Source organism: Toxotes jaculatrix, chromosome 6 (assembly GCF_017976425.1).
Source record: "Toxotes jaculatrix isolate fToxJac2 chromosome 6, fToxJac2.pri, whole genome shotgun sequence".
In the NCBI taxonomy this organism is placed as follows: domain Eukaryota; kingdom Metazoa; phylum Chordata; class Actinopteri; family Toxotidae; genus Toxotes; species Toxotes jaculatrix.
Genome location: NC_054399.1, coordinates 5313935 through 5339007, shown reverse-complemented (window position 1 = coordinate 5339007; position 25073 = coordinate 5313935). Strand labels below are relative to the sequence as shown.

Genomic DNA, 25073 nt, shown 5'->3' with positions numbered 1-25073 from the left:
GACCGAAGAAAAGAGAGAGCGGTGAGACCACACAGGAGGAGAGGACAGAGAGGAGACAGAAGAAAAAGGAGGATGAGGGGGTGGAGGGGCATGCAGGAAACAGAGGGCATATTGCTTCTATTGACCGCACAGTGGGGGCGTGATGGGCTAGAAACCAGCCAGTTTTACCACACACACACACACACACACACAGTAACTAACTCCTGTACATGTGCTTGATATCAGTGCTGTTTGGACTGGCAGAGACACTGAATGGATCTAGCTTATTATTTCAATAAAGCAACCACAATTTGAGTGCAGTGTGCTTGCATGTGTGTGTGCGTGCGTGCGTGCATGTGTGCGTGTGTGTGTGGAGTCCCCTCACACCACCACCCCTTCGTTCAGCACTATCCATCACATTTTGCAGGTTTCTTGACAGGAGCTGGGAGTTCAGTAGTTCTGTCTTAGAAATGTCTGAGAGCGTCTGGTGAATGTTTGAAATATGCTGGCACCAGCCAGCACTGTGGTTGGTCTGAGAGAAGTGAGGAGAGCTGCATGTTTCAGAGTGTGATAATCCAGGTGAATACCACAGGTGGAAAAACTACTAGAATATCCTATTGTCATATACTTGGTCTGCTGTCGGATCAATAAAGTCAATAAAGCCTGCCAACTGTATTCAGAGCCTTTACTTAGATAAATAGTTAAATAAAATATGATAATTTCCATATTTGCTAAGAGTTAAACTGACACCTGTCTCATATCTGCTTGCGAAGCTACAACCAAGAGACAGTTTAGCTTTGCATACGTGTAGCATGGCAACCTCACTGGGACAAGACACACTGAAGTCAGTAAAACTAGCAGTACAACAGTGTAAAAAAATACGAGTCACTCACAAGTAGTAAAGTCCTGCATTCAATATATTACTCAAGTCATGGTATTTATGCATTACCAGAAAAACAACTTAAACTTAAAATGTAAGGTAAAAATAATTAAATATATTTTAGAACATCATATTTTATGTCCTTGTTGGTTTTTTAAAATCTTAAACTCCATATGGATGTAAAAAAGGACATATTTCCCTCTGAAATGAGGTGAAATGGAAGCATGAAGACACATGTGATGGCCATTTTTTTAAATGACAAATCTTTTCCACTGGTCACTTTTGAAGAAAAAGTGGAACTAAACAGAAATGTCATATTTTCCTAAATGTGTCATATCAATATGACCAAAGGTTTTTCTGTAATTCTGGCTTTTCCAGAAGTGTGCAATCAAAACTGGACTCACTGTAAGTTAAAGTAGAATTACTGCTCTCAGATTGTACTCAAAAAAGTGCGGGCAAAAACAAAAAGCTAGTCTTTAACGACAGTGCTTGTAATTAGTCACTTCCCCCTTTTGGTAAATAGTGTTTATGGCAGAACAAATGGAGAATGTTAGTCTGGTGGTTTTTCACTGACCTTCATTACAGTTTCCATATTCATCTGTTTATCTGTAATTTTAACAAAATGCGTTGTTGTGTCTCAGGTGTGTGTCGGTATCCTCTGGGCATGTCAGGAGGGCAGATACAGGACGAGGACATCTCTGCCTCCAGCCAGTGGTCCGAATCCACTGCTGCTAGATATGGCAGGTAGGTCCTACACACACACACACACACACAGACACAAACTCACACATGTTTCATAGTATGTTTACCCTGATAATGAGTGTGTGTCTGGGTGGTTTACCCTGTAAGGTGCCCATGCCTGTTTATTTGCAGTAAACCACAAGCTGGGGTATCAGCTCTACTCACAGCCACATGATTAAGGAAGCGTGTGTGTGTGTGTGAGCGTAGCAAAACTTGGGTGGCCTTCAGTAAGTATCAGGATAATGATGTAATACACTTTCCCCATCCATCCTGGCTGTGTTTTCAGTTTCAGCCAGCTCCCCCTCTCCCCTGCCAGCCCCTTGCCCAAAATTAACACTTTAAGATGAATTTACGATGCAGGCTTTCACCGAAGTGTTTTCATTACAGGTTGTAAGAGCTGAAATCCACCACCGCACTCACTTTTACTTTCCTCTCACCTTTCTCTCTCCATCCTGTCCTAATTTTTCCTCTCCCTTGCTCTTTTCCCTTTCCTGCTGTAATTCTAATATTAACATTCACCCCTTTCCATGTGTCTCGCTCCAGGTTGGACTTTGAGGAAGGCGATGGCGCGTGGTGTCCAGAGATAACAGTTGAGCCAGACAGCCTGAAGGAGTTCCTCCAGATTGACCTGCGCTCGCTTCACTTCATCACTCTTGTGGGCACCCAGGGCCGACACGCCGGGGGCATCGGTAATGAGTTCGCCCAGATGTACAAGATTAAGTACAGCCGTGATGGAAGCCGCTGGATCTCATGGAGAAACAGGCAGGGCAAGCAGGCAAGTCAAACTAGTAATCAGTGCACTGGCTGGGGTATAAGCCAAGTTTTTCTGGTTTGAATGTCACCGTACAATCTACTTTGACCTTTATAACAAACTTCTGATAAGGATGCGCTGTCTTCAGGTCAAATTTTTATGGCCTCTCATTGCTTTTACCCGCCATGACTGTGTTGATATTATCATGCAGAGTCAAACATCCTCAATCATTAGTGAGTTTCTTTGTGAGGTCAGTGTGTGTTTGTTTTACATGCAGGTGATTGAAGGAAACAGAAACGCCTACGACATTGTACTCAAGGACCTCGAGCCGCCCATCATCGCTCGCTTTGTCCGCTTCATGCCTGTCACAGACCACTCCATGAATGTCTGCATGAGAGTGGAGCTCTACGGCTGTGAATGGCTGGGTAAGATGTGGCTGAGGTGGAAAGAGAAGGACTGATGAGGAAAGAGTGGGTATGTAAGGACTCATGAGCAAGGCAGTGAGGAGCAAAGATCACACCTAAGCTGAGGCACCAGTCTTTACCTTTGAGGCCATAAAGATAGAAAGGATCAGCTGATTCTATGCCACCATTTTATTACAGGCAGGGCACTGCTGTTTAGACAACATAGATATACTGTACTACAACAATCATATCACTGACAAAACAGTGAATAACCAAGCCACTAATAGCTAAGCTACTGTTTCCAATATTATGTAAACAATGTTATGTCCAATAAATGTGAACACTTTGTAGTTTTGTTTTTGAGAAGTATTGGACAAATCACAGTTTATAGCTGCGTGCACTTGGCGCCTGTTAATTAATACTTCCAGTTATGGAGCAGTTCTTAGACACCCCATGACTCCTGTTGATTTTTTTTTTATTTGAGGAGCATGCAAACCTCAAATCTCACATTTAAATTTGGCAGCACTGTGTGTTAGTGCTTTTTGTGCACACATGTGATGGGACAAAAACTGTATAGCGTAAGAAGTACATGGACATTTTTTCCGGGTGTTTTTTTTTAGTCTTTTGATTATGAGAACTGGGTGAAATTCAGGTCCAATCAAAGTGTAAGATGAAGAGGAAAAAGACGACAAATAAACAAGAAAGCAGCAGCATTTTAAGGCCACCTCAGTGCAATTTCATTCATACTGTTCATTCCCTTTCTTGTTAATGAGAAATAGTACAAAGCACACACACAAAGTATGTGCAAAAAAGAAGAGATACAAAAAGAAGGGATTTCTCATTCTTTCATCTCTTTGTGGTGACTCCATATTCTTTGGTCGTGAAAACTTTCTGGCACCCAAACAGATTATTAATCTGAGAAGAGTGCCGCAAGGCCCCCTAATAAATTTCTTTCGTGTGCTGTTCGACAACATGATATATTTTTTGTATCTATTTGTTTGTGCTTCACTATCACACCTGCAATATCGCACCTGCAATTTTTGTATTACACAAAATTTCACTGAAGGAAGCTTCAAACAAACTTCTGTGGTTTTGATTTATGCTTTTCTGCACATCGTAATTTTGAAATGACGGACTCATAAAAAAAAAAAAAATCTGTTTTACAGATGGTCTTGTGTCATACAACGCTCCAGCAGGAGAACAGATGACCTTGCCTGCTCATCCTGTTTATCTCAACGACTCTGTGTACGACGGAGCTGTCATCTACAGGTGTGTGTGTATGTGTGTGTGTGTGTGTGTTTCTGTGTGATTGTGTGTTTCGTTATTCCCTCCTCACCAACACATCTCATCCCTTCTGTTCTCACACACCACTGCACTGCTTCATCATTGCTCTCATCCTTCGTCAGTACTTTTCCCCCCTCACCTTGTTGTTGCCTGGTCACCATGGTGAAAGCAAAGAGACAGACTGGGGTGAGTGGGTCATGGTGGTTTACTGTTAGGCAATACCTCATGGGAATGACTGAGTCAACTGTACTTGCAAAGTTTCAAAACCGGAATGAACAAATCAGAGTCTTTTGTTGACATTAGTGTTTGGATTATGGCATGGTGAATAATGTCCTCCATGACACAGACCTCCTTTTCTCTGTCAAGGAAACATGGCCCATATTACAATCTCACAGCCAAAGGCATGAGTGAGGATTTGGTTTTGTAATGCTGCCACCTGGTGTTGAATGGTTGTAATATTAAAAATATTTTTGACAGAGGTGATGATACTTTGAAAATGCAAGATGTTTCCTGTGTGTTTTCTGTCTCTCACACTCTCACTGTCTTTGTTTTTCTCAGTATGACAGAGGGCTTAGGCCAGCTGACCGATGGAGTGTGTGGCCTGGACGATTTTACACACAGTCACGTCTACAATGTGTGGCCTGGGTATGACTACGTGGGCTGGAACAATGAAAGTTTCCCCAGTGGATATGTGGAAATCATGTTTGAGTTTGACCGCACGCGAAACTTTACCACCATGAAGGTGAGAGTCCTGATAATACAAGCTAATATTTTCTCTAGTGTTTTTATCATTAGTGCTAAAACTCTCCCTCCCATGTGTCCTCATGTCCAGGTCCACTGCAACAACATGTTCTCCCGGCACGTCAAGGCTTTCCGCCAGGTGGTGTGTTACTTCCGCTCTGAATCAGACTGGGAGGCCACACCGCTCTCCTTCAGCCCCGTGGTGGACGAGAAGAATCCCAGTGCCCGATTCGTCACCTTCAACCTGGCCAATCACATGGCCAGTGCCATCAAATGCCAGTTCTACTTTGCCGATGCCTGGATGTTGTTCAGTGAGATCACCTTCCAGTCAGGTACAGACTGAAGAACTGTGTGTACGTTGTGTAACTGCAGTGAAATGCCCGCTCCTGGCTGTACGTTCTTATTCAAGCGGTGCTAAAGAAACTATCAAAGTCAGTTCTGATGCTCTGGTTCATTATCAATAATTAGTCTCTGATCAGCTTTGTGCCATTTGCCCTTTCAGACACAGCCATGTACAACACAACTCTGGCTCCACCCAAGACGGGACACCCACCTAACACTCAACCAGGTTAGTGATTGCAACACATACACACCCACCCACACATCTGTGCTAATGATAGACGGGTACAAGATTCAGTTAAGAATTCTTAACTGACACTGAAATTAAAAAAATATAATTCAGTCTAGTTATTTGCATGGCCAAATGTTTCAGGACTAGTCAGATTTAATTCACTAAAAGCTGGATCTCCTTGTTCTCCCCCTGCAGAGGATGACCCCACCCACAAAGTAGATGACAGCAACACCCGAATTTTGATTGGTTGTTTAGTGGCCATCATCTTCATCCTTGTAGCCATCATTGTCATCATCTTGTGGAGGCAGGTGTGGCAGAAGATGCTGGAGAAGGTGAGTTCATCGATGATTTACTAAACAAAATGCATCAAGCAAACATCAGCCCACAGATGTTTGCGTAGATTTTGCACATTTTTCGTTGTAATTCCTGAGTTATCCTCTGGGAGGTGGTCAGATCTGTTCCTTTACCCCCACGTCCTTTATTCTAGGCCTCTCGTCGGATGCTGGATGATGAACTAACTGCTAGTTTGTCAATACAGAGCGAGACATTTGCCTACAACCACAACCACAACCAGTCAAGTACAACTAGCGAGCAGGAGTCTAACTCCACCTATGAGCGCATCTTCCCCCTCGGCCCAGACTACCAGGAGCCTTCGCGACTCATATGTAAGCTGCCAGAGTTTGCACAGAGCTCAGAGGAGCCTGGTAGGTGGACACATGACTGTTTACATATACACATCAATTTAAACTGATATACAATAAACACAATAAACAAGCTTATTCATTTATTGACATTCCTAGTTACAGTCCCACTGTATTTTGTTCCAGCTTCTACCAGCACATCAGCATCTAAATCCACCACAGCTACTGTGGTCCAAGATGGCGTCCCTCACTATGCGGAGGCAGACATTGTAAACCTGCAAGGTGTGACTGGAAGCAACACATATGCCATCCCTGCATTAACCATGGACCTGTTATCAGGGAAGGATGTTGCAGTGGAGGAGTTCCCGCGAAAACTGCTCACTTTCAAAGAGAAGCTGGGAGAGGGCCAGTTCGGAGAGGTGTGTGCTCTTTGCCAGTCTTCTACAGCTTTACTTACAGCTTTACATGAGCTGAAGGCAAGTTACAATTTTAACATTCATCTTGCTCTCCTCTCTTCTCAGGTGCACCTGTGTGAGGCAGAGGGGATGCAGGAGTTCATGAATAAAGAGTTTTTATTTGACATCCCTGAGGACCTGCCAGTTTTAGTGGCTGTGAAGATGCTTCGTTCAGATGCCAACAAAAATGCTAGGTATTGAATCTGAGGGCCTCTTGTAGCCTGTAACTTGAATTGTAAATATGAAGTTAATATAATTTGTATTTGTTTGTAAGTCACTTAACACTTTTGTGTTGATAGGAATGACTTCCTGAAAGAGATAAAGATCATGTCGCGTCTGAAGGACCCTAACATCATTCGCCTCCTAGCTGTGTGCATCTACAGCGACCCGCTCTGTATGATCACAGAGTACATGGAGAACGGAGACCTCAACCAGTTTCTGTCCCGCCACGAACCTGAGGGACAACTCGCTCTGCTCAGCAATGCACCTACTGTCAGGTGAGCAAGTGGCTGCTGTAAATACAAGTTTACATGTTTGTTTGTTTGTTTTTCTTTCCATCCCAACCCATGACACTATCTCTTCTATCTCCTTTCCAGCTTCAGTAATCTGTGTTACATGGCCACTCAGATAGCGTCAGGGATGAAGTACCTCTCCTCTCTAAACTTTGTTCACCGAGACTTGGCCACACGAAATTGCCTGGTGGGCAAGAATTATACAATAAAGATAGCTGACTTTGGCATGAGCAGAAACCTGTACAGTGGTGACTACTACCGCATCCAGGGCAGAGCTGTGCTGCCTATACGCTGGATGTCATGGGAGAGTATCCTGCTGGTGAGGACTACTACTTCTTTTACTATGAAGAAAATTCTTTCATTTAATATTTTTCTCTCTGTGTTTATGTACATATTTCTTGGAAGTAAACCAAAATATTTGCAGGTTGTGCATGAAAGCACACTCATTACTACTTACACCGTCTTGTTGTTGTAGGGTAAATTCACCACAGCTAGCGATGTGTGGGCCTTCGGGGTGACCCTGTGGGAGATACTGAACTTCTGCAAAGAACAACCCTACTCTCAGCTCACCGACGAACAGGTGATAGAAAACACGGGGGAGTTTTTCAGGGACCAGAAAAGACAGGTGAGTGCTGTCACAAACGCTGCACCTGCATGTAAAAACCAGTGAATATCTGGCTTCATGTCTTTCTCCCTGTCGTGTAGATCTACTTGCCTCAGCCTGTGCTGTGTCCAGACTTGCTCTACAAGATCATGCTGAGCTGCTGGAGGAGGAACACAAAAGAGCGGCCCTCGTTCCAGGAAATACACCAAGCCCTCCTGGAGATACAGCCTTAAGCTGGGGCTAATTAAAACAGTGATTCCCAGCCTGCTCATCTCTGGAAGAAATGGTGCTTGAGAGTAGCAGATACACTCCAGGTTTAAGCTGTCTCGTTTCAGTAGAGAAACAGGGTGAGAGCCACCTGTGGGGCCACAAGCTACATTTTGGGAAACACTGTTCCATGGACTTCACACACTACAAAGATGGACTGACTACCAGAGACATTTTGTGTGTGTCAGTTTGAGTTTAATTAGCACAGTCACGTCGGCAAAGACGTTTTTTAGACATACAGGAATTCTTATGAAAATCAAATCTGTTTTTTAGTTCACCAACCCTGAATCACACACACAAACATGATAAAGGTTTAGTTGTGGCACACGTTGCTGAAGCCAAAATTAAATGTAGCAGGTGACATTCGGCACTTTTGAAAATATGTTTTAATTTCATTTGTTAATATGAGTTTAAATTTCCCTTGTTGCTTTGTGCGATGACAAAATTTATGAAACTTTGTTGAAGAGCTTTCTTGTGTTTTCTTTTGGAGGACTGCTTGAATGTAGAAGGGAAAAGTGCAGCAACCCATTACTGTTACATTTCATCATATTTTAAGTATTTCATCTCAGTTGCTCAGACATTTTAAATAAGAGTAACAAGTAACTCAGTCTTTCTCATCTCCCAGCAGTTTTCCTACAGTGATTTGAACATGACGTGTATATGACTGTGTATTTTCAATAGTTAAGTCTAAATCTCAAATATCAGTATTTTGTATTTTATATTTATATGTTCATATGTGTTTGTTCCGTTTATGTTTTGTTTATATATTTGTGTACTGATATGCTCTTTAAGTTGATGTATGTGGAGTACAATATTTGACTTGATTCAGTAACTTTCTTGGTCAAATTTTAGATTTACACACCAAACAAACAGCTTCAGAATACATTTATTTCTTTTTCCCAGTGCAAACTGCAAAATCTGGAATCCAGGCTGTGTTTTAGTCATGTGCTATGTTGGTTCCACAGTATGTTTACATGTCTGTGTCATTGGAAAGATGTAACTACATGTGTTGTGGATGTTGAACAAGTTAAAGGGAAAGTTAAAAGTCTTTTAAATCAGGAATGTGGAGGAAATGGGAATATTCACTTTAATTCATGTGTTTAATCGGATCCAATGAACTGATATAACTGCTGCAGATCACTTCCACAGTAGATTATGTCGGCTCATGAAAACTAACACGAAAACTAACACATTCTAATGATTCATCTATCGAAATTAGTTATCAGCAGTCGGTTTGCTTTTTCTGTGTTTGATGTATGCTGGATCCTTTCTTCATCTTTTCTACTTGTTTTTCCATGTGGAATTATTCTGTGCATTCTGTGTTTTATTCTAAGAGCTTGAACTTCATACTGCATACCACTGTTTCAGCTAGATCAGCTGTATTTACAGGTTCTGCACTCTTATCAGAGGCCTTTGTCCCACTTACCTCGTACATTAAAGACACTCCTGTTTGCCCTAACGCATGGTGTGTCAGCCTTAATGTGGAAGTCATTCTTATTTTACTTTTCAATCTAAGCAAACAAATCTGTTTCTAAATAATCTAAATAATAGTTTGTTTAGAGAGGAATTTGGCTGTTTGTGAAGCATGTGGCGATTTGCATTGGAAAAAGAAATCTTTTCATGGCATTTACAATCTTCTTAGAATTATACATGAATTGGAGACGGACGCGCACCCTGGCAAATTTCATAATTTGTTTACTTTTATTACAACTTTTTACTCAAATGTTTTCCACTGAGAATGTTTTTATATACTTTGTAAACAAAAGTTGTACATTGATAGACAAACCACAAATAAAATTTAAACAGGGAAGTCTATCTCTCTCTGTGAACTCTTGTCTAATTCATAAGAGTTGAATATTTTAAACTGTGTGGGTGGTCCTGGGCGGTGGTGTCAGGATCTTATTGGCTGGGTCCTTCTGTAGTGTCCAATCACAGCATGGAGGTGGAGTGAAGGGTGAAGAAGAACACTCCATGAACCATACACAACACTTGTTGCATTGGTGGAACATTTAACAGTAAAATTAATGTTTTCTCTATGTAATTTGTTTCCAGCGTGGACGTGAAGAGATGAATAAGGTTGTTTTGGTGACGGGAGCAAATAGGTAAAGACTGCATTTATTTTTCTAATCCTGATGTCTGGCTTCTTAAGCGTAAAGAATTCATAATGTTTCTTCTGTACAAATTTGTTGAATGAGATTTGAGGATTTTTTTTTTACATGTCAGATATTTTTATTGGCATTTTATTGACAGTGGCATTGGCCTGGCACTTTGTGAGCGTCTCCTCTCCCAGGACACAGAGGGTCTGCAGCTGTGTCTGGCCTGCAGGAACATGCAACGGGCTCAGGCTGCTCGCTCTGCCCTCCTCACCTCCCACCCCACAGCTCAGGTGGCCCTGCTGCAGATGGACTCCAGCAGCATCCCCTCTGTCATTCGTGCTGCACAGGAGGTCAAACTCAGGTGGGAGGATGGACTCACAGCTGCATGGAATTCTAACACACATTCACAGTAATCTTTGAAAAGGTTATGATGCTGGTTATCTATGCATGTTAGAAAGCTACAGAATTCATCATCTGTGCCTTTGCTTGTCATCTACAGGTATAACCGGTTGGATTACCTCTACCTGAACGCAGGCATCATGCCCAACCCACAGTTTGATGTAAAGGCCTTTTTTAAAGGTCTCTTCTCCAGGTACACTGTCAAATTTAGTTGCTCCTGAAGCTTCTCCATGTCATTGTGAAGTCCAGTGGTGTTTTTTTCTTTCCAATCTGACATGTCCAGCGTACTGTATATTCTAACTTTATGTACTTTAATCGTTTATTTCCCATGCTTCCCTCCTAGAGTTCACATTTCTATGGTCCTTTTATTTCAGCAAAATCATTACCATGTTTGCCACCGGCGAGGGTATTCTGACGCAGAAGGACGGTGTCACCTCTGATGGCCTGCAAGAAGTTTTTGCAACCAACCTCTTTGGTCACTTCCTGCTAGTGAGTCACTGCAACTTTGTCAACTGAATAATCTGGTCTTAGGTCCAATTCACACTTAGAATACTGCACGAAAGCACATTTCCTTCAGTTGTCCTGTCAGCTGTTTGTCCTTGTGGAACAAGTATAGGTGATACTGGATCTGTCTGTCACTTAGCAACGATACTCATTAAAAATTAAAAGTGCCTACTGTTCTAGCCATAAGGTCGCTGCGGACAGTTTTCTGCTTACTGTGGGTTTTTAGGCGAATTCTGATGTATATTAAGTTCCCATCAAAGAGAAACCATCTCAGGGATGGTATATCATTGTCATTGCTCCGTAAAATCTAAATTTCAATGAGAAAATCTAAGATATATTAATGTAAAAGTGCATTCATTAGTGATTAGTGAGTAAGATAAAGTAATTTAAACTTTTGTTTCACACAGATCAACTGAGTGTCTAAAGTGTACTTATTTTCTTTATTCAAATCAGCAGCCTGCCTCATTCTGTCTTGTTAAAAGACAAATTGCAGTGGAAACACATGCAAGATTTTTTTTTTTAAGGCTGAAACTAATCTTCAGTGACTTGTTAACATGAGTATTCTGGTGTCCCCCTGTGTCGTGGCCCAGATCAGAGAGCTGGAGCCTGTTCTGTGCCAAGCAGGTCGGACCTCGCAGCTGATCTGGACCTCCTCAAGTAACGCCCACCGCTCAGCTTTTAACCTTGAAGACGTACAGCACCAGAGAGGAACGCAGCCCTACAGCTCCTCCAAATATGCCTCCGACCTGCTCAGCCTGGCACTCAACACACACTACAACAAACAGGTCGGCTCTCACACACCTCACATGCTGTACATCACCTCTAAGGATATTAATGACCATGATCCTATAGTGCCTTTCTGCTTTTTAGGGTTTGTACTCATCAGTGATTTGTCCTGGATTTGTGAGGACCAGTCTGACCTACGGCATCCTGCCCTCCTTCCCATTCCTCTGGACCCTGCTAATGCCTCTCTTTTGGCTTGTGAGTGCAGCTCTCACTGTGCAACTTTCTGACACATACCTGTTCTTCCAGTTAGTCTTGACTGTCTTTATGTTGCCTTGTGTGTTTAAAATCAGTATAAACATCAATTTGGAGTCATTTGTTTTATTTCTGACTGCATCTGTCTTTCATGATCACAGATAAGAATGCTGACCAATACTTTTACCCTGACACCATATAACGGAGCTGAAGCACTGGTATGTGAAACTACATTTCTAATTTCATTAAACAGTTTAGTACAAATTAATTCAGAAATACTGCTCTCTGTTGTAGTTATGGTTGTATAAGCAAAAGCCTGAATCACTGGACCCACAAGTGAAGTACCACAGCTTAACATCTGGGCTAGGAAACAACTACATACAGCCACGTAAGGTACAGCAAGAAATACTATCCTTCATAAGTAAGTTTAAATAGTCTTGTAAAATAGTTCATATGATGAGTTTTGTGTCTTCTGCTCCTCTTTGCAGATGGATATTGACTTGGAAACGTCAGAGGCTTTGTATGAGAAATTACTGCAACTAGAATGTGAAGTGAGGAAGAAACTGAAAGAAAAACAAAAACAATCTCAGCATGTCCAGCAGTAGTCCTGCAGGATCTGGATCATCTTCATGCATGTCACACAGTTCTGGGATGGAGAGAGTTTTATTCCTGTCTCGCAGGTCACTTGGGAGCAGCATGCACACTGGCTGTCAGACCTCACAAAAATAACACTCCTCCGCCCGACGCAGCAACGTGCACTCCTGAATTCAAATCAGGGATAAACAAGTTACAGTGACCCTATAAGCAACTCTATACGCATCTTAAGTTGGATTTGCTGTTTCCATCTGTAATATCTCTATCAGACACAAAATAAAATGTCTGCTGTGATGGTTTTAGGAAAGAGTTTACAATAAAACTGAGCGCTACACGTTTCCATACACTTATGCTTGGATGCTGGGCCAGGTCACAAGCTTTTCAGCCTATGCGGTGCACGGCGGGTAATATCCAATCTTGTTGTTAATTCCATGATCCTCGCGACAGAATGCAGTGCAGTCTGACAGCAGACTATCAGTATCATCCCAGAAGTTAATATAAGTTGTCTGTGTGAAGCCCTGTGCGGTGTACGGCGGTGCCGGTGGCACATGCGCGCAGGCGCACCTGAAATTCCGCTCTGGAGGATTTGAGGTGCAGCAGTCGTCTCCGTGTTCCGTTGCTTGTTTCCCAGTCCCGCACTCCTCCTCTGCTCCGCTTACTTTCGGGTTGCAAAAAGCCCACACCATCCCGCAGAAATAGAGGAAAAACGTGCCCATGACCATAACCATGAGCGCGTAGGACTCTATCATGGCTTTGTTGACTGGAGATGTCATCTTTGGATGCGCAGCAATGATAATCGGTTGAGTTCCCAAAGTGCGTTCAGGAGGGATGGTCAGTGCGAGTGGCATCATCCATGTGGGTTGGACCACTACAGCAGCACTGGCTTCAGTAACGCGAGACAGAGACAATCAGAAAAGAAATTATTGCTTTAGTTGCTTAAACTAAACTTTATGAATGACCATAATGACAACTGTGTGAGAAACAGCACACGAGTCCAAATGTAGGTTTAACAAACCCATTTTGATGTTATTAAAAAAAAAAAAAATCTAAAAAGTAATATTGCAAATAAATTCGCACAAATAATCACCTTAATTTTGGTGGATAAAACGTAATTCAAATAAAATCCAAATAACGTGGATGGATGGCTGTAAAAGAATTACTTTTCATAGGAGGAAAGTCATAACGTTTGCAGTATTATATTAATCAGATATTTCACTCATTTTGTATACTGAGTGCAATATTGAATTTCTTTCACTTTATGTAAGTATGGTAATGTATATCATTTAATATGATACATGATAATGATGATGATTTTAAATGTAGGAAATAAAGCCAGAAGGAACAGCTGATACGTTCAGTGATAAAACTGGAAACAAATCAGCAGGCCTTTAAAGGCCTTGGAGACAGTGGAAAACTTCTGCCTGATTGGCTCAGTTGAAAAATTTCTGGAAAGAATTAAGAAAAACAGATTAAGTTGAATTCAGTTGGGGAATTCTGCATAACCACTTAGAATAACACCAATGTACAGACTCTCTATACCCACTCAAAATGTGTATTATTAAAGGTTAACTTTTAATCCTCTTTGTATTTGGTTGTCTCTACTTAGTGTAAATACCCAAGTAGGGATGTAAATAATGAAAGTGCACCTTTGTTACAAAGAAAGATACAGACTGATTATGAGTGACTGTAACAGTATTTAAACAGGTCTTAAGTGCCTTCAGTTTGTCTCCCTGACAATCACACAGGTCAGCGAGTTCCTAACAAGACCATCAGCTGGCAGGGTTTAACTTTCCTTATAAGGTCAAACACCTGTACTCACAACTCCCAAAATACCAGCAATAATCAATCAATATGTTAGCCCAGGTTTTACAAACTAACCGTGCTGGGTAGAGGCATGCTAAATTGTTAAGATACCCAAATAAAACTATAACATCCTATAGTGAATGTTGCAGTAGAACCACTTGATAAGTATATCTTCTAAAATAATTTTTTAATTTAAAAAATATGAGTAATATTTTTACTGATAGCTTTAGGATTTAGATGTGGCAGACCTTGGGATATATTTCAGATATATACACAAATAGACTGACCTATGTGTGAGCAGACACAGAGAGGTGAAAACATCTTCTCCTTCTAAACGGGTAAAAGTCATACCTAAAACAGAGCATATATACATTACTGAACAAATGTGTATATCCACAAACTGCAACTCATTACCGTGTGTTGTTTATTCATTTTTACCAGCTCTGGCATCAAAGAGACTGTGGCTGAGAAATGAGAGATGTTTTCTATAACCTAAGTATTGGTCCCTTTCACCATGTTCTCACAGTTGTGTACAGAACAACATATGCCAAGGATCAAGTTTTGTTATCCCGAGGAGTGGTGCTAACTCTATATCTACATGCAAGTGTGAAATGTTGTTTACACCAGCTCTACATGCAGGGTTTAAAATGAGCCTGGGGCTAAGTGAGTTGTGAATACTTGTTGTGAGCCACCATTAAATGTCAGGACAGAGTGTCAGCGTAGATTTTGTCACGATGAAGAACTTTACTTAAGATTAAGAAGAACTGACGAAAATTAATATATTAAATATTGACCTTTCCTCATTTTTTTTGTAGCTAAACTCATATTAGTGACTAACAGATGCACCTGCTTTCTGTCTTCGAGGTTTGAAAAGGTACTATCGTATGATAAAAACAGTGGTGAAGGTGTAATTGAGCCCTATTTAGCTTTCAAACTGACACAGTGCTGTGCAGCAGCAGCTTGAAGGTCTGAGGAGGTTTAGCCGAGGAGTCAAAACAAGAGCGTGTATGAGGGCACCCATGCTTGGCTACACAGAAGCTAGCAACACTGGTGACAACGGCATTGTGGGTACTGTAGTTTTCCCATCATCGTGCCCTGTATCAACGTCAGTAGCTCCTCGTCGCCAGAGAACTACACACCCCATCCGCGCCAACTCCGAGGTCCCGGATGTCTATCGCGCCGGAAGAGAAGAAGGTCCTTTTCCCAGCCATCTTGTGGCTTCATCTAGCGAAGTGTTCGCACCAAGCCTCGTAGAATCGGAGGAAAATCCTGCTGAAGGGGCGCCATCATGCCCGGACAAATGCAAGAAGGGTTTGGCTGTGCCATAACCAATCGGTTCGACCAGTTATTTGACGACGAGTCGGATCCATTTGAGCTGCTGAAGCAAGCCGAAGTGAAGAAGAAGAAGGAGGCTCCTGCTCCGGGTGCCGCCAAGACTGCAGCCCAGGCTGCCAAGCAGCCGAAAAGGGAGTCCCAGAAAGACAGAAAGGTCCCACTAGCTGATAAGAAGGAGGAGACCCAGGCACCTGTCCCACTCAAAAAAGATGGTAAAATCATTTCTTCTCTTTTTTTCGCTCTTCAGGTCTTGGTCAAGTTGCAACGAAAATGTTTCAGGCTAACAGGTTCGGTTGCTTGCTTACTAGCTAGCAAGCACGGTTCATAAGCCCCCGTGACATGAGGTCCGCGTGGCTGCTTTTGTGTCCCCGTGTGCTGTCATTTAGGAGAACAATGACATTTAAACAAAGTGTATTGCGGTGGGAGCCACGCGGTTTAAGCGATTCAGCAATAAACAGTTTGCAGACCAACTTGTTTTGGCTTGTTCTCCCCACCGGCCTTGTTGAGCAGGTAGAACCCGATAGCCTCGCTAACCAGATAAAGCGGTCTTAAAAAAATGATCGATTTTACTCTGGTCAGGTCTTGACTTTCAGCGAGTCCACTTGTTGCTGATTTTGCCCAGAATTCACCGATAGCAGGTAGTTTTTTTTATTTGAGTTTCTATTAGCATTTTAATACATATTTAAATAAAACGTGCGAAATCGGACGCTTGCAAAAATACATCTTTTTCAAATAACGTGGAGCCGGTACATGAGTTTAATTGTGGTCGATGTGTCGGTGGATTTATCGCAGACATTAGGAGCAGCAGAGGTCTCATGGTGATGCACCTCGTGGTTGCAGTGTGGGGCGTGTTAAAGCGCTGCCTCCAAGCTGCCACTTCCTATTGGCGCACAATGCGTGCTCCATGCATGCGATCGACCTGCTTTTGCGCATTTTTGTTTTTTTCGTTTCTGTTTCAACAGACGATATCCGTGTAGATTGGTATAACATTGAATTCACCACGTTGCCTGTAAAAATAGAGTCCGAGTTTATATTCTTATGTTGACAAGTGTTTGGGCCAACTTCAGTTTACAACGCGTAATAGCGAAGCATCCAGTGTCAGGGAATGACCCAGATGGATACTACTCACAGGCAGTTAGTTGGCCATTATCATCATGTCAGGCTGCCAAGTGGGCTCATATCTGTTTGCTCGAGAGAAGATGAGACAGGTGCCCTGACCATGGTGCACCCAGCTGCTGCTGTGTCGTGGAGTGTGTCTATTTTGGTATCTGGTGATTTAGGCAGTGGGTGGGACTGGGCCAGTTGCGGTCAACCATGTGTCACTGAGGGTTAAAGACTATGAAGGTGTTAATTCTATCCACAGGATAACCGGGTGATTTAACTGATCAGCACACTTTCAAAAAGAGTAGGAACTGAGTGATCATGCTTAAGACTCCTGAGGCCTTCATAATGTAAATTAATGTAAATTATTAAAGTTTATTTCACAGAATTGTTTGAGTTTTGTGTACATAATAATTTCAGTTGTTTACACAACAGTTTAAAATCAAGTAGAATACAGTTGCAGAGAATTTAATTAATGGATCCTGCCATTTTTTTTGAAAACTCTGCACATTAATTGGAATTATTTGCTCCAGTTAAACAGAACAATCACCCCCTCCTCTTTCTCATGTCTGCTGCTCAGCAGTGGGTCCTGATCTATCGGTGCTATTGGTCCTCTAATCCTCCTGTTGTGCTCAACCCTAGGTGCCGGCATGAGGAGAATGGGCCGCAAGCCGGAGGGTGATGGCTCCAGACCCCAGGGCGGCCAGGGAGAAGGGCGCCCCCCCACAGACAGACGGCCTGTGGACAGGCGGCCCCCTCGCCGCTTTGAGAGGCCTGCTGGTGAAGCTGGTGAGAAGCCTGAGGGCGGCGAATTCTCAGTGGAGAAGTAAGTTTTATTTTCAATCAGTAAATGTTGTAATTGGACATTAACTATATAAGCAAGGAGGAGTAGAGTGAGTTCACTACTGTCCTAACTTTTTCCGGGGCGTTTTCTAGTTCCAGGCAAAAGCAGCGCTCACTATGGGGTGTGGGTAGGGTCAGCAACTGTTAAAGGCGTTGTTTACAATGATAAGGCTTAGCATTTTAAGAGTTTTGCCCAAACTGCTGCAGGCACATGTGTCTCATCAGTTTACTTTAGAACAAGTAACAGTCAAACTGAGCTAAATTAAAAGCCACAATCTTGCTTTTTCTGTGAACTTGTAATTTAAAGCATCTTAAGGAAATACAAAATACTTGTTAGTGGCACCTGCTGAATGCAGAGGAGTAGTAGAATGAGTTGCACATGTAGCATGTTAACCATATTTTCTGTTAACACTCATTATTTTAGTCTTGTCAACAAAATGGGGGGAAAAAACTTGATAAATAAAATAAAGCCTGTTAACAGCCCTGCATTAGATCAAAGCTTCTGACAGGCAGATAAACACGCTTTTCCAGTGAGTTCACTGATGTTCTTTATTCATCGCTTTAGACCCATTGGTGACAGGCCGATGAGAGGGCGTGGCGGTGGCAGAGGAGCCCGTGGAGGCAGAGGACGCGGCATGGGTCGCAGCGATGGCTTTGACTCCCGAGGAAAACGTGAATTTGATAGACACAGTGGCAGTGACCGATCGTAAGTACTGCTTCAGTTCTTATATAGTCCTTGAATGAAACATTCTTGATTGACATCAGGTCTGTTAAAGACCTTCGTGTTTTGTTCTAATTCAGTGCATGTGTAATGATCCTGGCTAAAGCAAGTTTTGTTTCAGTAGTCTGAAAGGTGAGGAGAAGCGTGGTGGAAGTGGCTCTCACAACTGGGGCACCGTCAAGGATGAACTGAAGTAAGTTCCTATATATGCAAAATGACAAAATTTGAATTTAACTTGGGGAGTGAAAGAGCATGAGCACACACTTTTTTTGTGAAATTACACTCCTCCATGTGATAAGTTTCTCAAAAGTTACTAAAAAAACTTCATGAAGGTTACATAATGTATCTACAATGATTTCTCAGTCCTCAGTACCTAGCCTTTTGTTTTGGTGAATAGGAAATGTTGCCATCTGACCATGAATTATTTTTTTCTTCATAGTGAACTTGACCAATCAAACAACACTGAAGAGAACCCCGAAGGAGAGGAGCATCCACCTGCTGACTCTGAGAACAAGTAAGAACAATATTTCTTTTATTAACTTCTGACGAAGGACACAAGGTGCAAATGAACCTGACTTTATATTCAAATGAAAGTTAAAGTGATGTTAAGGTTACTAGTAATGCTCACCTGTGTGTGTGTTTTTTTTTTTGTTTTTTTTTTTAAAGGGAGAATGAGGTAGAGGAGGTTAAGGAGGAAGGTCCCAAGGAGATGACTCTGGATGAGTGGAAGGCCATGCAGGACAAGGAACGGGCCAAGGTGGAGTTCAACATCCGTAAGGCCAACGAGGGAGCTGATTGGAACAAGGGATTTGTGCTGCACAAGTCTAAGGCAGAAGTGAGTCATGTCATGGCAGTAAGTTATGGTATTTAATTTTGATTCGCTTGATCACCTGATCATAATTTGAGGATCTAAATTCATTGTAGAACTTACTGATTTTTGTCAGGATATTAAAGTTGATTTAAGTTAAACTACATTTCTTTATTTCCAACGCAACCCAGCCACCGATTCATAACTATAAAAAGTGTTGCACCAGTTTCCTGTGAAATACACCGGGGTGGTTGGTGTTAACACAAGCGTCATTGTCTGAGTTAGTTTCTAAATAAAAGTGCTAAAGGTCCCTGGCAGCTTCATGTCCCAGGCTCCTCTCTAACCACAGAAATGTGTAGAAAATGTAGCTTCCTGACATCAGTGCAAATCAACTGTTCGTTTTATACATCATATTTAAAAAAGAGAAATGCCATGCAGAGAATTTGTAGGCCTGACACAATGTACATACGCTGGCATTTATTTTTAAGTGAGCCCGGATCCACAGTAGGGTTGGAATATGGAGTTAAAGATTTTTAGCAGACAGGAAATGCAGGTTTTGATGGGATGGGCTTTTTTTCCTACAAAATTAAATTGCTGTTTCTTTTAAAACTTTGTCAGTTGTTGTTTGTACAAACATAATTTTGTTCAGTATGTTGTGGTAATGTTTGGAATATTTTGTGTTTGTCTATCACAGGATAAGAAAGGTGATTTGATTGACCCTGAGATTGATGAGCCTAAGGTAAAAATCTCTACTGCTGTTGCTCAGTATCTGATATCAGATACTTACAAACAAAATAATCCAAGGCTGTAAGTAAAAAAAAAAAAAAAAAAAAATCTGAATTGGCTTTTCAACCCTTTATTCATTATAATTCAGGGAGAGGACGAGCACCACTTCCGGAAGCCAGCGAATGACATTACGTCCCAGCTGGAGATCAACTTTGGAGACCTGGGCCGTCCAGGCCGTGGACGTGGAGGACCACGTGGCGGCCGGGGTGGTCGTGGCCGCGGCGATACCACTAGGCCGGCCCGCGGAGGAAGAACTGACAAGGTAGACAATGTTATGGAGACTTAGCTGTTGTCACTTCATTAAGGTCCAAATATCTGCATCTTTGTCCATTTTACAGGGTCACTGTACCTCAACTTAATGTTCCCTTTTCCTCGCAGTCATCTGCGTCTGTGCCCAATGTGGACGACCCAGAGGCCTTCCCAGCCCTGGCTTAAACCCCGGCTGCTGTCCCTCAGGCCTACAGGAGCCTCCTGAGCACCTCCACTACGAGGCTTGCATGTTCCTGGATCCTTCAGCAAAGTGAAATGATGGAGAAGACTGTCATTAACTAAGGCACTCAACGTGAGGACTGAGTTTTACCCAATAAAAACAAAACGAAGATGGAAAAAAAAACAGAAAGTAAGGAAAAAAAGAAACAAAAAAAGAAAAGGACTTCTTGCTACTCCGGAGCAACTTATTGGTAGAGGTTTTGTACTTGGAAACAAAGTAGCAGGGATGTTTTCATACAGTATTTTTTTCAGAGGTTATGCATTGTCCATTGATAAATTTTTGTAATTGCTGCTTGAAAATATGCATTTCGAAATATAAGCATAAGAAGAGTCTTTAGCTTGGTGTGTGCCCTTGCTTGCTTGCTTTAAAATAGGCACTGAAGAGCGTCAACCCAAGCTCATAAACTCTGCCACACCAGGTATTTCTGATGAAGTTACAGCTTCACTCATTGAGATTTATGGATTTTTTTCTTTAGCACTGGGGTATTGTTTTATATTTTATACAGGAGGTCTATTCTTCTATGATCTTCGGCCTGTAAATCTTGACTATTTTCATAAATTCTTTCAGAGACTGTATTTCAAATGGTGCAAATAGGACACCCCTTGATCTATTGATCAAGCAGTGCTGTCTATATTTGAATGCATTGATGAAATGGCGCCTAAATCTGTGTTAAGGTTCTTTTGTACTGAAATGTTTTGGAGGAGGAACTTAGGTCATTTTGCAGGAACATATTGGTGATTACTCTCCTAAATTTGCATTGATCCTGAGACATTTGTCAAGTGGATTCATATGAAGCTGAAAGTTATTCCATGTGTTCTGATTTACTCGCATTTGGGGTACTGTTCACCATCTAATTTCTCTTTCGCCTCGCCCATTTCACCTCTGATTACTCACCATGTGCAAGTCAATCAAAGCCTTTGTTTCTACTTCAAAGAGTGATAGGGAGAGGAAGTGTCTTTACACAGTTGAGATGCGGCTGTAGCCCCCCTCAGACCACCTTCAACTGTTTATACACTCCACTCGAGCATCCTTCCACAGATTTAAACTCAGCCCAGTATCAGTTTGTCTCTGGAGTCTGTTCTGTGCTGGTATTTTCCTCCACTGTTGACTTGCCCTGTAGCTTCCACAGTGGCACCACTGCATAATTGCTCTGAAAGAAATACAGTCGTTCATTGTGTGGAACAACTGAAGTGCTCTGCAAATGTGTGAATTCTAGCCCTGCTATTAGAGACCTCTGTCGGTAAATAAAGATGGTCGATAAATTTTTTGCATTGTCAGTTTTTTTAAAAAAACATGATTTTTCCAAATGTACACACCCTTTGTTTTTCTTCTGCTTACAACCACATACCCCATACATGATCTCCATCATAATTATCCTTTGTGCTGTTTAAGTTGAGTGTCCACACAGAAGCCTTTAGTGGGGAAAACCAAGTAAGCAAGTGTGTCAAACGATCACCTCCCACCTTGGGTTTTTATTGAACCAAGTTTGTAAAATGTGTGAAAGAGTAAGTTCTAGTACGTCAGTGCTTCATCTGCTGTCAATGCTGATGAATACTCTCACTCTGAGTCCTGTAGGCCATTTAAGGGAAAGATGAGACATTAAAAAAAGACATCTAATTGCATACAGATGTTAGTGCTCTCAAGTACAAAGAATGAAATCCTTTTATATTAAATCTCACAAATTTCTCACAAAAAACTGTTTTATGACATTTTGAGGTTAAAAAAAATATGACCTTGTTTTGCCGATTTTGACGCCTTACTATATACTATGACCATTTTTATGACATTTTGACGTCGAAAAAAATTTTGACGTCTTACGGCCGTATGACATTTTTTGACTTTTGTAGGTCAAAAAAAATTTTGACTTTTTTTGTCCGATTTTGACGCTTTACTATACTATGACGTTTTTTATGACTTTTCACGGTGAAAAATTTTTTTGACTTTTGTCCGATTTTGACGCCTTACTATACTATGACGTTTTTTGACATTTTGAGGTCAAAAAAATTTTTGACTTTTTTTGTCCGATTTTGACGCCTTACTATACTATGACGTTTTTTATGACATTTTGAGGTCAAAAAAATTTTGACTTTTTTTGTCCGATTTTGAGGCCTTACTATACTATGACGTTTTTTATGACTTTTGGAGGTCAAAATTTTTTTTGACTTTTTTTGTCCGATTTTGACGCCTTACTATACTATGACGTTTTTTATGACTTTTGGAGGTCAAAAATGTTTTTGACTTTTTTTGTCCGATTTTGACGCCTTACTATACTATGACGTTTTTTATGACTTTTGGAGGTGAAAATTTTTTTTGACTTTTTTTGTCCGATTTTGACGCCTTACTATACTATGACGTTTTTTATGACTTTTGGAGGTCAAAAAAATTTTTGACTTTTTTTGTCCAATTTTGACGCCTTACTATACTATGACGTTTTTTATGACTTTTGGAGGTGAAAATTTTTTTGACTTTTTTTGTCCGATTTTGACGCCTTACTATACTATGACGTTTTTTATGACTTTTGAAGGTCAAAAAAAATTTTGACTTTTTTTTGTCCGATTTTGACGCCTTACTATATACTATGACCATTTTTATGACATTTTGACGTCGAAAAAAATTTTGACGTCTTACGGCCGTATGACATTTTTTGACTTTTGGAGGTCAAAAAAATTTTTGACTTTTTTTGTCCGATTTTGACGCTTTACTATACTATGACGTTTTTTATGACTTTTGACGGTGAAAAATTTTTTTGACTTTTGTCCGATTTTGACGCCTTACTATACTATGACGTTTTTTGACATTTTGAGGTCAAAAAAAATTTTGACTTTTTTTGTCCGATTTTGACGCCTTACTATACTATGACGTTTTTTATGACATTTTGAGGTCAAAAAAATTTTTGACTTTTTTTGTCCGATTTTGACGCCTTACTATACTATGACGTTTTTTATGACTTTTGGAGGTCAAAATTTTTTTTGACTTTTTTTGTCCGATTTTGACGCCTTACTATACTATGACGTTTTTTATGACTTTTGGAGGTCAAAAAATTTTTTGACTTTTTTTGTCCGATTTTGACGCCTTACTATACTATGACGTTTTTTATGACTTTTGAAGGTCAAAAAAAATTTTGACTTTTTTTGTCCGATTTTGACGCCTTACTATACTATGACGTTTTTTATGACTTTTGGAGGTCAAAAAATTTTTTGACTTTTTTTGTCCGATTTTGACGCCTTACTATACTATGACGTTTTTTATGACTTTTGGAGGTCAAAATTTTTTTTGACTTTTTTTGTCCGATTTTGACGCCTTACTATACTATGACGTTTTTTATGACTTTTGGAGGTCAAAAATGTTTTTGACTTTTTTTGTCCGATTTTGACGCCTTACTATAGTATGACGTTTTTTATGACTTTTGGAGGTGAAAATTTTTTTTGACTTTTTTTGTCCGATTTTGACGCCTTACTATACTATGACGTTTTTTATGACTTTTGGAGGTCAAAAATTTTTTTGACTTTTTTTGTCCGATTTTGACGCCTTACTATACTATGACGTTTTTTATGAAATTTTGAGGTCAAAAATTTTTTTGACTTTTTTTGTCCGATTTTGACGCCTTACTATACTATGACGTTTTTTATGACTTTTGGAGGTCAAAAAAAATTTTGACTTTTTTTGTCCGATTTTGACGCCTTACTATACTATGACGTTTTTTATGAAATTTTGAGGTGAAAATTTTTTTGACTTTTTTTGTCCGATTTTGACGCCTTACTATACTATGACGTTTTTTATGACTTTTGGAGGTCAAAAAAATTTTTGACTTTTTTTGTCCGATTTTGACGCCTTACTATACTATGACGTTTTTTATGACTTTTGAAGGTCAAAAAAAATTTTGACTTTTTTTTGTCCGATTTTGACGCCTTACTATACTATGACGTTTTTTATGAAATTTTGAGGTCAAAAATTTTTTTGACTTTTTTTGTCCGATTTTGACGCCTTACTATACTATGACGTTTTTTATGACTTTTGGAGGTGAAAATTTTTTTTGACTTTTTTTGTCCGATTTTGACGCCTTACTATACTATGACATTTTTTATGAAATTTTGAGGTCAAAAATTTTTTTGACTTTTTTTGTCCGATTTTGACGCCTTACTATACTATGACGTTTTTTATGACTTTTGGAGGTGAAAATTTTTTTGACTTTTTTTGTCCGATTTTGACGCCTTACTATACTATGACGTTTTTTATGAAATTTTGAGGTCAAAAATTTTTTTGACTTTTTTTGTCCGATTTTGACGCCTTACTATACTATGACGTTTTTTATGACTTTTGGAGGTGAAAATTTTTTTGACTTTTTTTGTCCGATTTTGACGCCTTACTATACTATGACGTTTTTTATGACTTTTGGAGGTCAAAAAAAATTTTGACTTTTTTTGTCCGATTTTGACGCCTTACTATACAATGACGTTCTTTATGAAATTTTGAGGTCAAAATTTTTTTTGACTTTTTTTGTCCGATTTTGACGCCTTACTATACTATGACGTTTTTTATGACTTTTGGAGGTCAAAAAAAATTTTGACTTTTTTTGTCCGATTTTGACGCCTTACTATACTATGACGTTTTTTATGACTTTTGAAGGTCAAAAAAAATTTTGACTTTTTTTGTCCGATTTTGACGCCTTACTATACTATGACGTTTTTTATGAAATTTTGAGGTCAAAAATTTTTTTGACTTTTTTTGTCCGATTTTGACGCCTTACTATACTATGACGTTTTTTATGAAATTTTGAGGTCAAAA

The 25073-nt window shown here is 40.4% G+C and overlaps 3 protein-coding genes across 6 annotated transcripts in view; all 3 read left to right on the top strand.

Moving 5' to 3' along the window:
* Window positions 1-9639, top strand: part of ddr2a (discoidin domain receptor tyrosine kinase 2a) — a 28331-nt gene extending 18692 nt beyond the window's left edge. The window contains exons 3-17 of one of the 2 annotated variants that reach the window (XM_041039974.1): window positions 1501-1603; window positions 2144-2375; window positions 2629-2776; window positions 3922-4024; window positions 4598-4781; window positions 4872-5112; window positions 5283-5348; window positions 5547-5683; window positions 5890-6055; window positions 6179-6411; window positions 6514-6641; window positions 6747-6944; window positions 7044-7278; window positions 7435-7584; window positions 7665-9639. In XM_041039974.1, the coding sequence (XP_040895908.1) occupies window positions 1501-1603; window positions 2144-2375; window positions 2629-2776; window positions 3922-4024; window positions 4598-4781; window positions 4872-5112; window positions 5283-5348; window positions 5547-5683; window positions 5890-6055; window positions 6179-6411; window positions 6514-6641; window positions 6747-6944; window positions 7044-7278; window positions 7435-7584; window positions 7665-7796 (2456 nt within the window). In that variant the 3' untranslated portion in view covers window positions 7797-9639. Of the gene's footprint in view, window positions 1-1500; window positions 1604-2143; window positions 2376-2628; window positions 2777-3921; window positions 4025-4597; window positions 4782-4871; window positions 5113-5282; window positions 5349-5546; window positions 5684-5838; window positions 6056-6178; window positions 6412-6513; window positions 6642-6746; window positions 6945-7043; window positions 7279-7434; window positions 7585-7664 lie in introns of both variants that reach the window. The other variant, XM_041039973.1, reaches the window with a different exon arrangement.
* A 237-nt stretch (window positions 9640-9876) lies between these two features.
* Window positions 9877-12728, top strand: hsd17b7 (hydroxysteroid (17-beta) dehydrogenase 7). Its single transcript, XM_041040123.1, has 9 exons — window positions 9877-9932; window positions 10081-10287; window positions 10426-10518; window positions 10700-10814; window positions 11420-11614; window positions 11700-11810; window positions 11969-12025; window positions 12102-12200; window positions 12296-12728. Exons 1-9 carry the CDS (start codon window positions 9898-9900, stop codon window positions 12410-12412), a joined length of 1029 nt encoding a protein of 342 aa, XP_040896057.1. The 5' UTR covers window positions 9877-9897; the 3' UTR covers window positions 12413-12728.
* A 2656-nt stretch (window positions 12729-15384) lies between these two features.
* Window positions 15385-20471, top strand: serbp1a (SERPINE1 mRNA binding protein 1a). Of its 3 annotated transcripts, none has more exons than XM_041040121.1 (9): window positions 15385-15751; window positions 17283-17466; window positions 18049-18189; window positions 18329-18397; window positions 18644-18718; window positions 18871-19057; window positions 19707-19751; window positions 19887-20060; window positions 20177-20471. In XM_041040121.1, the coding sequence occupies exons 1-9, from the start codon at window positions 15493-15495 to the stop codon at window positions 20231-20233; spliced, it is 1191 nt and encodes a 396-aa protein (XP_040896055.1). In that variant the 5' UTR covers window positions 15385-15492; the 3' UTR covers window positions 20234-20471. The 3 variants fall into 3 exon arrangements, with proteins under 3 accessions (XP_040896055.1, XP_040896056.1, XP_040896054.1); XM_041040122.1 differs by having other exon boundaries at window positions 18326-18397; window positions 18871-19039; XM_041040120.1 differs by having other exon boundaries at window positions 18326-18397.
* Window positions 20472-25073: the final 4602 nt, after the last annotated feature.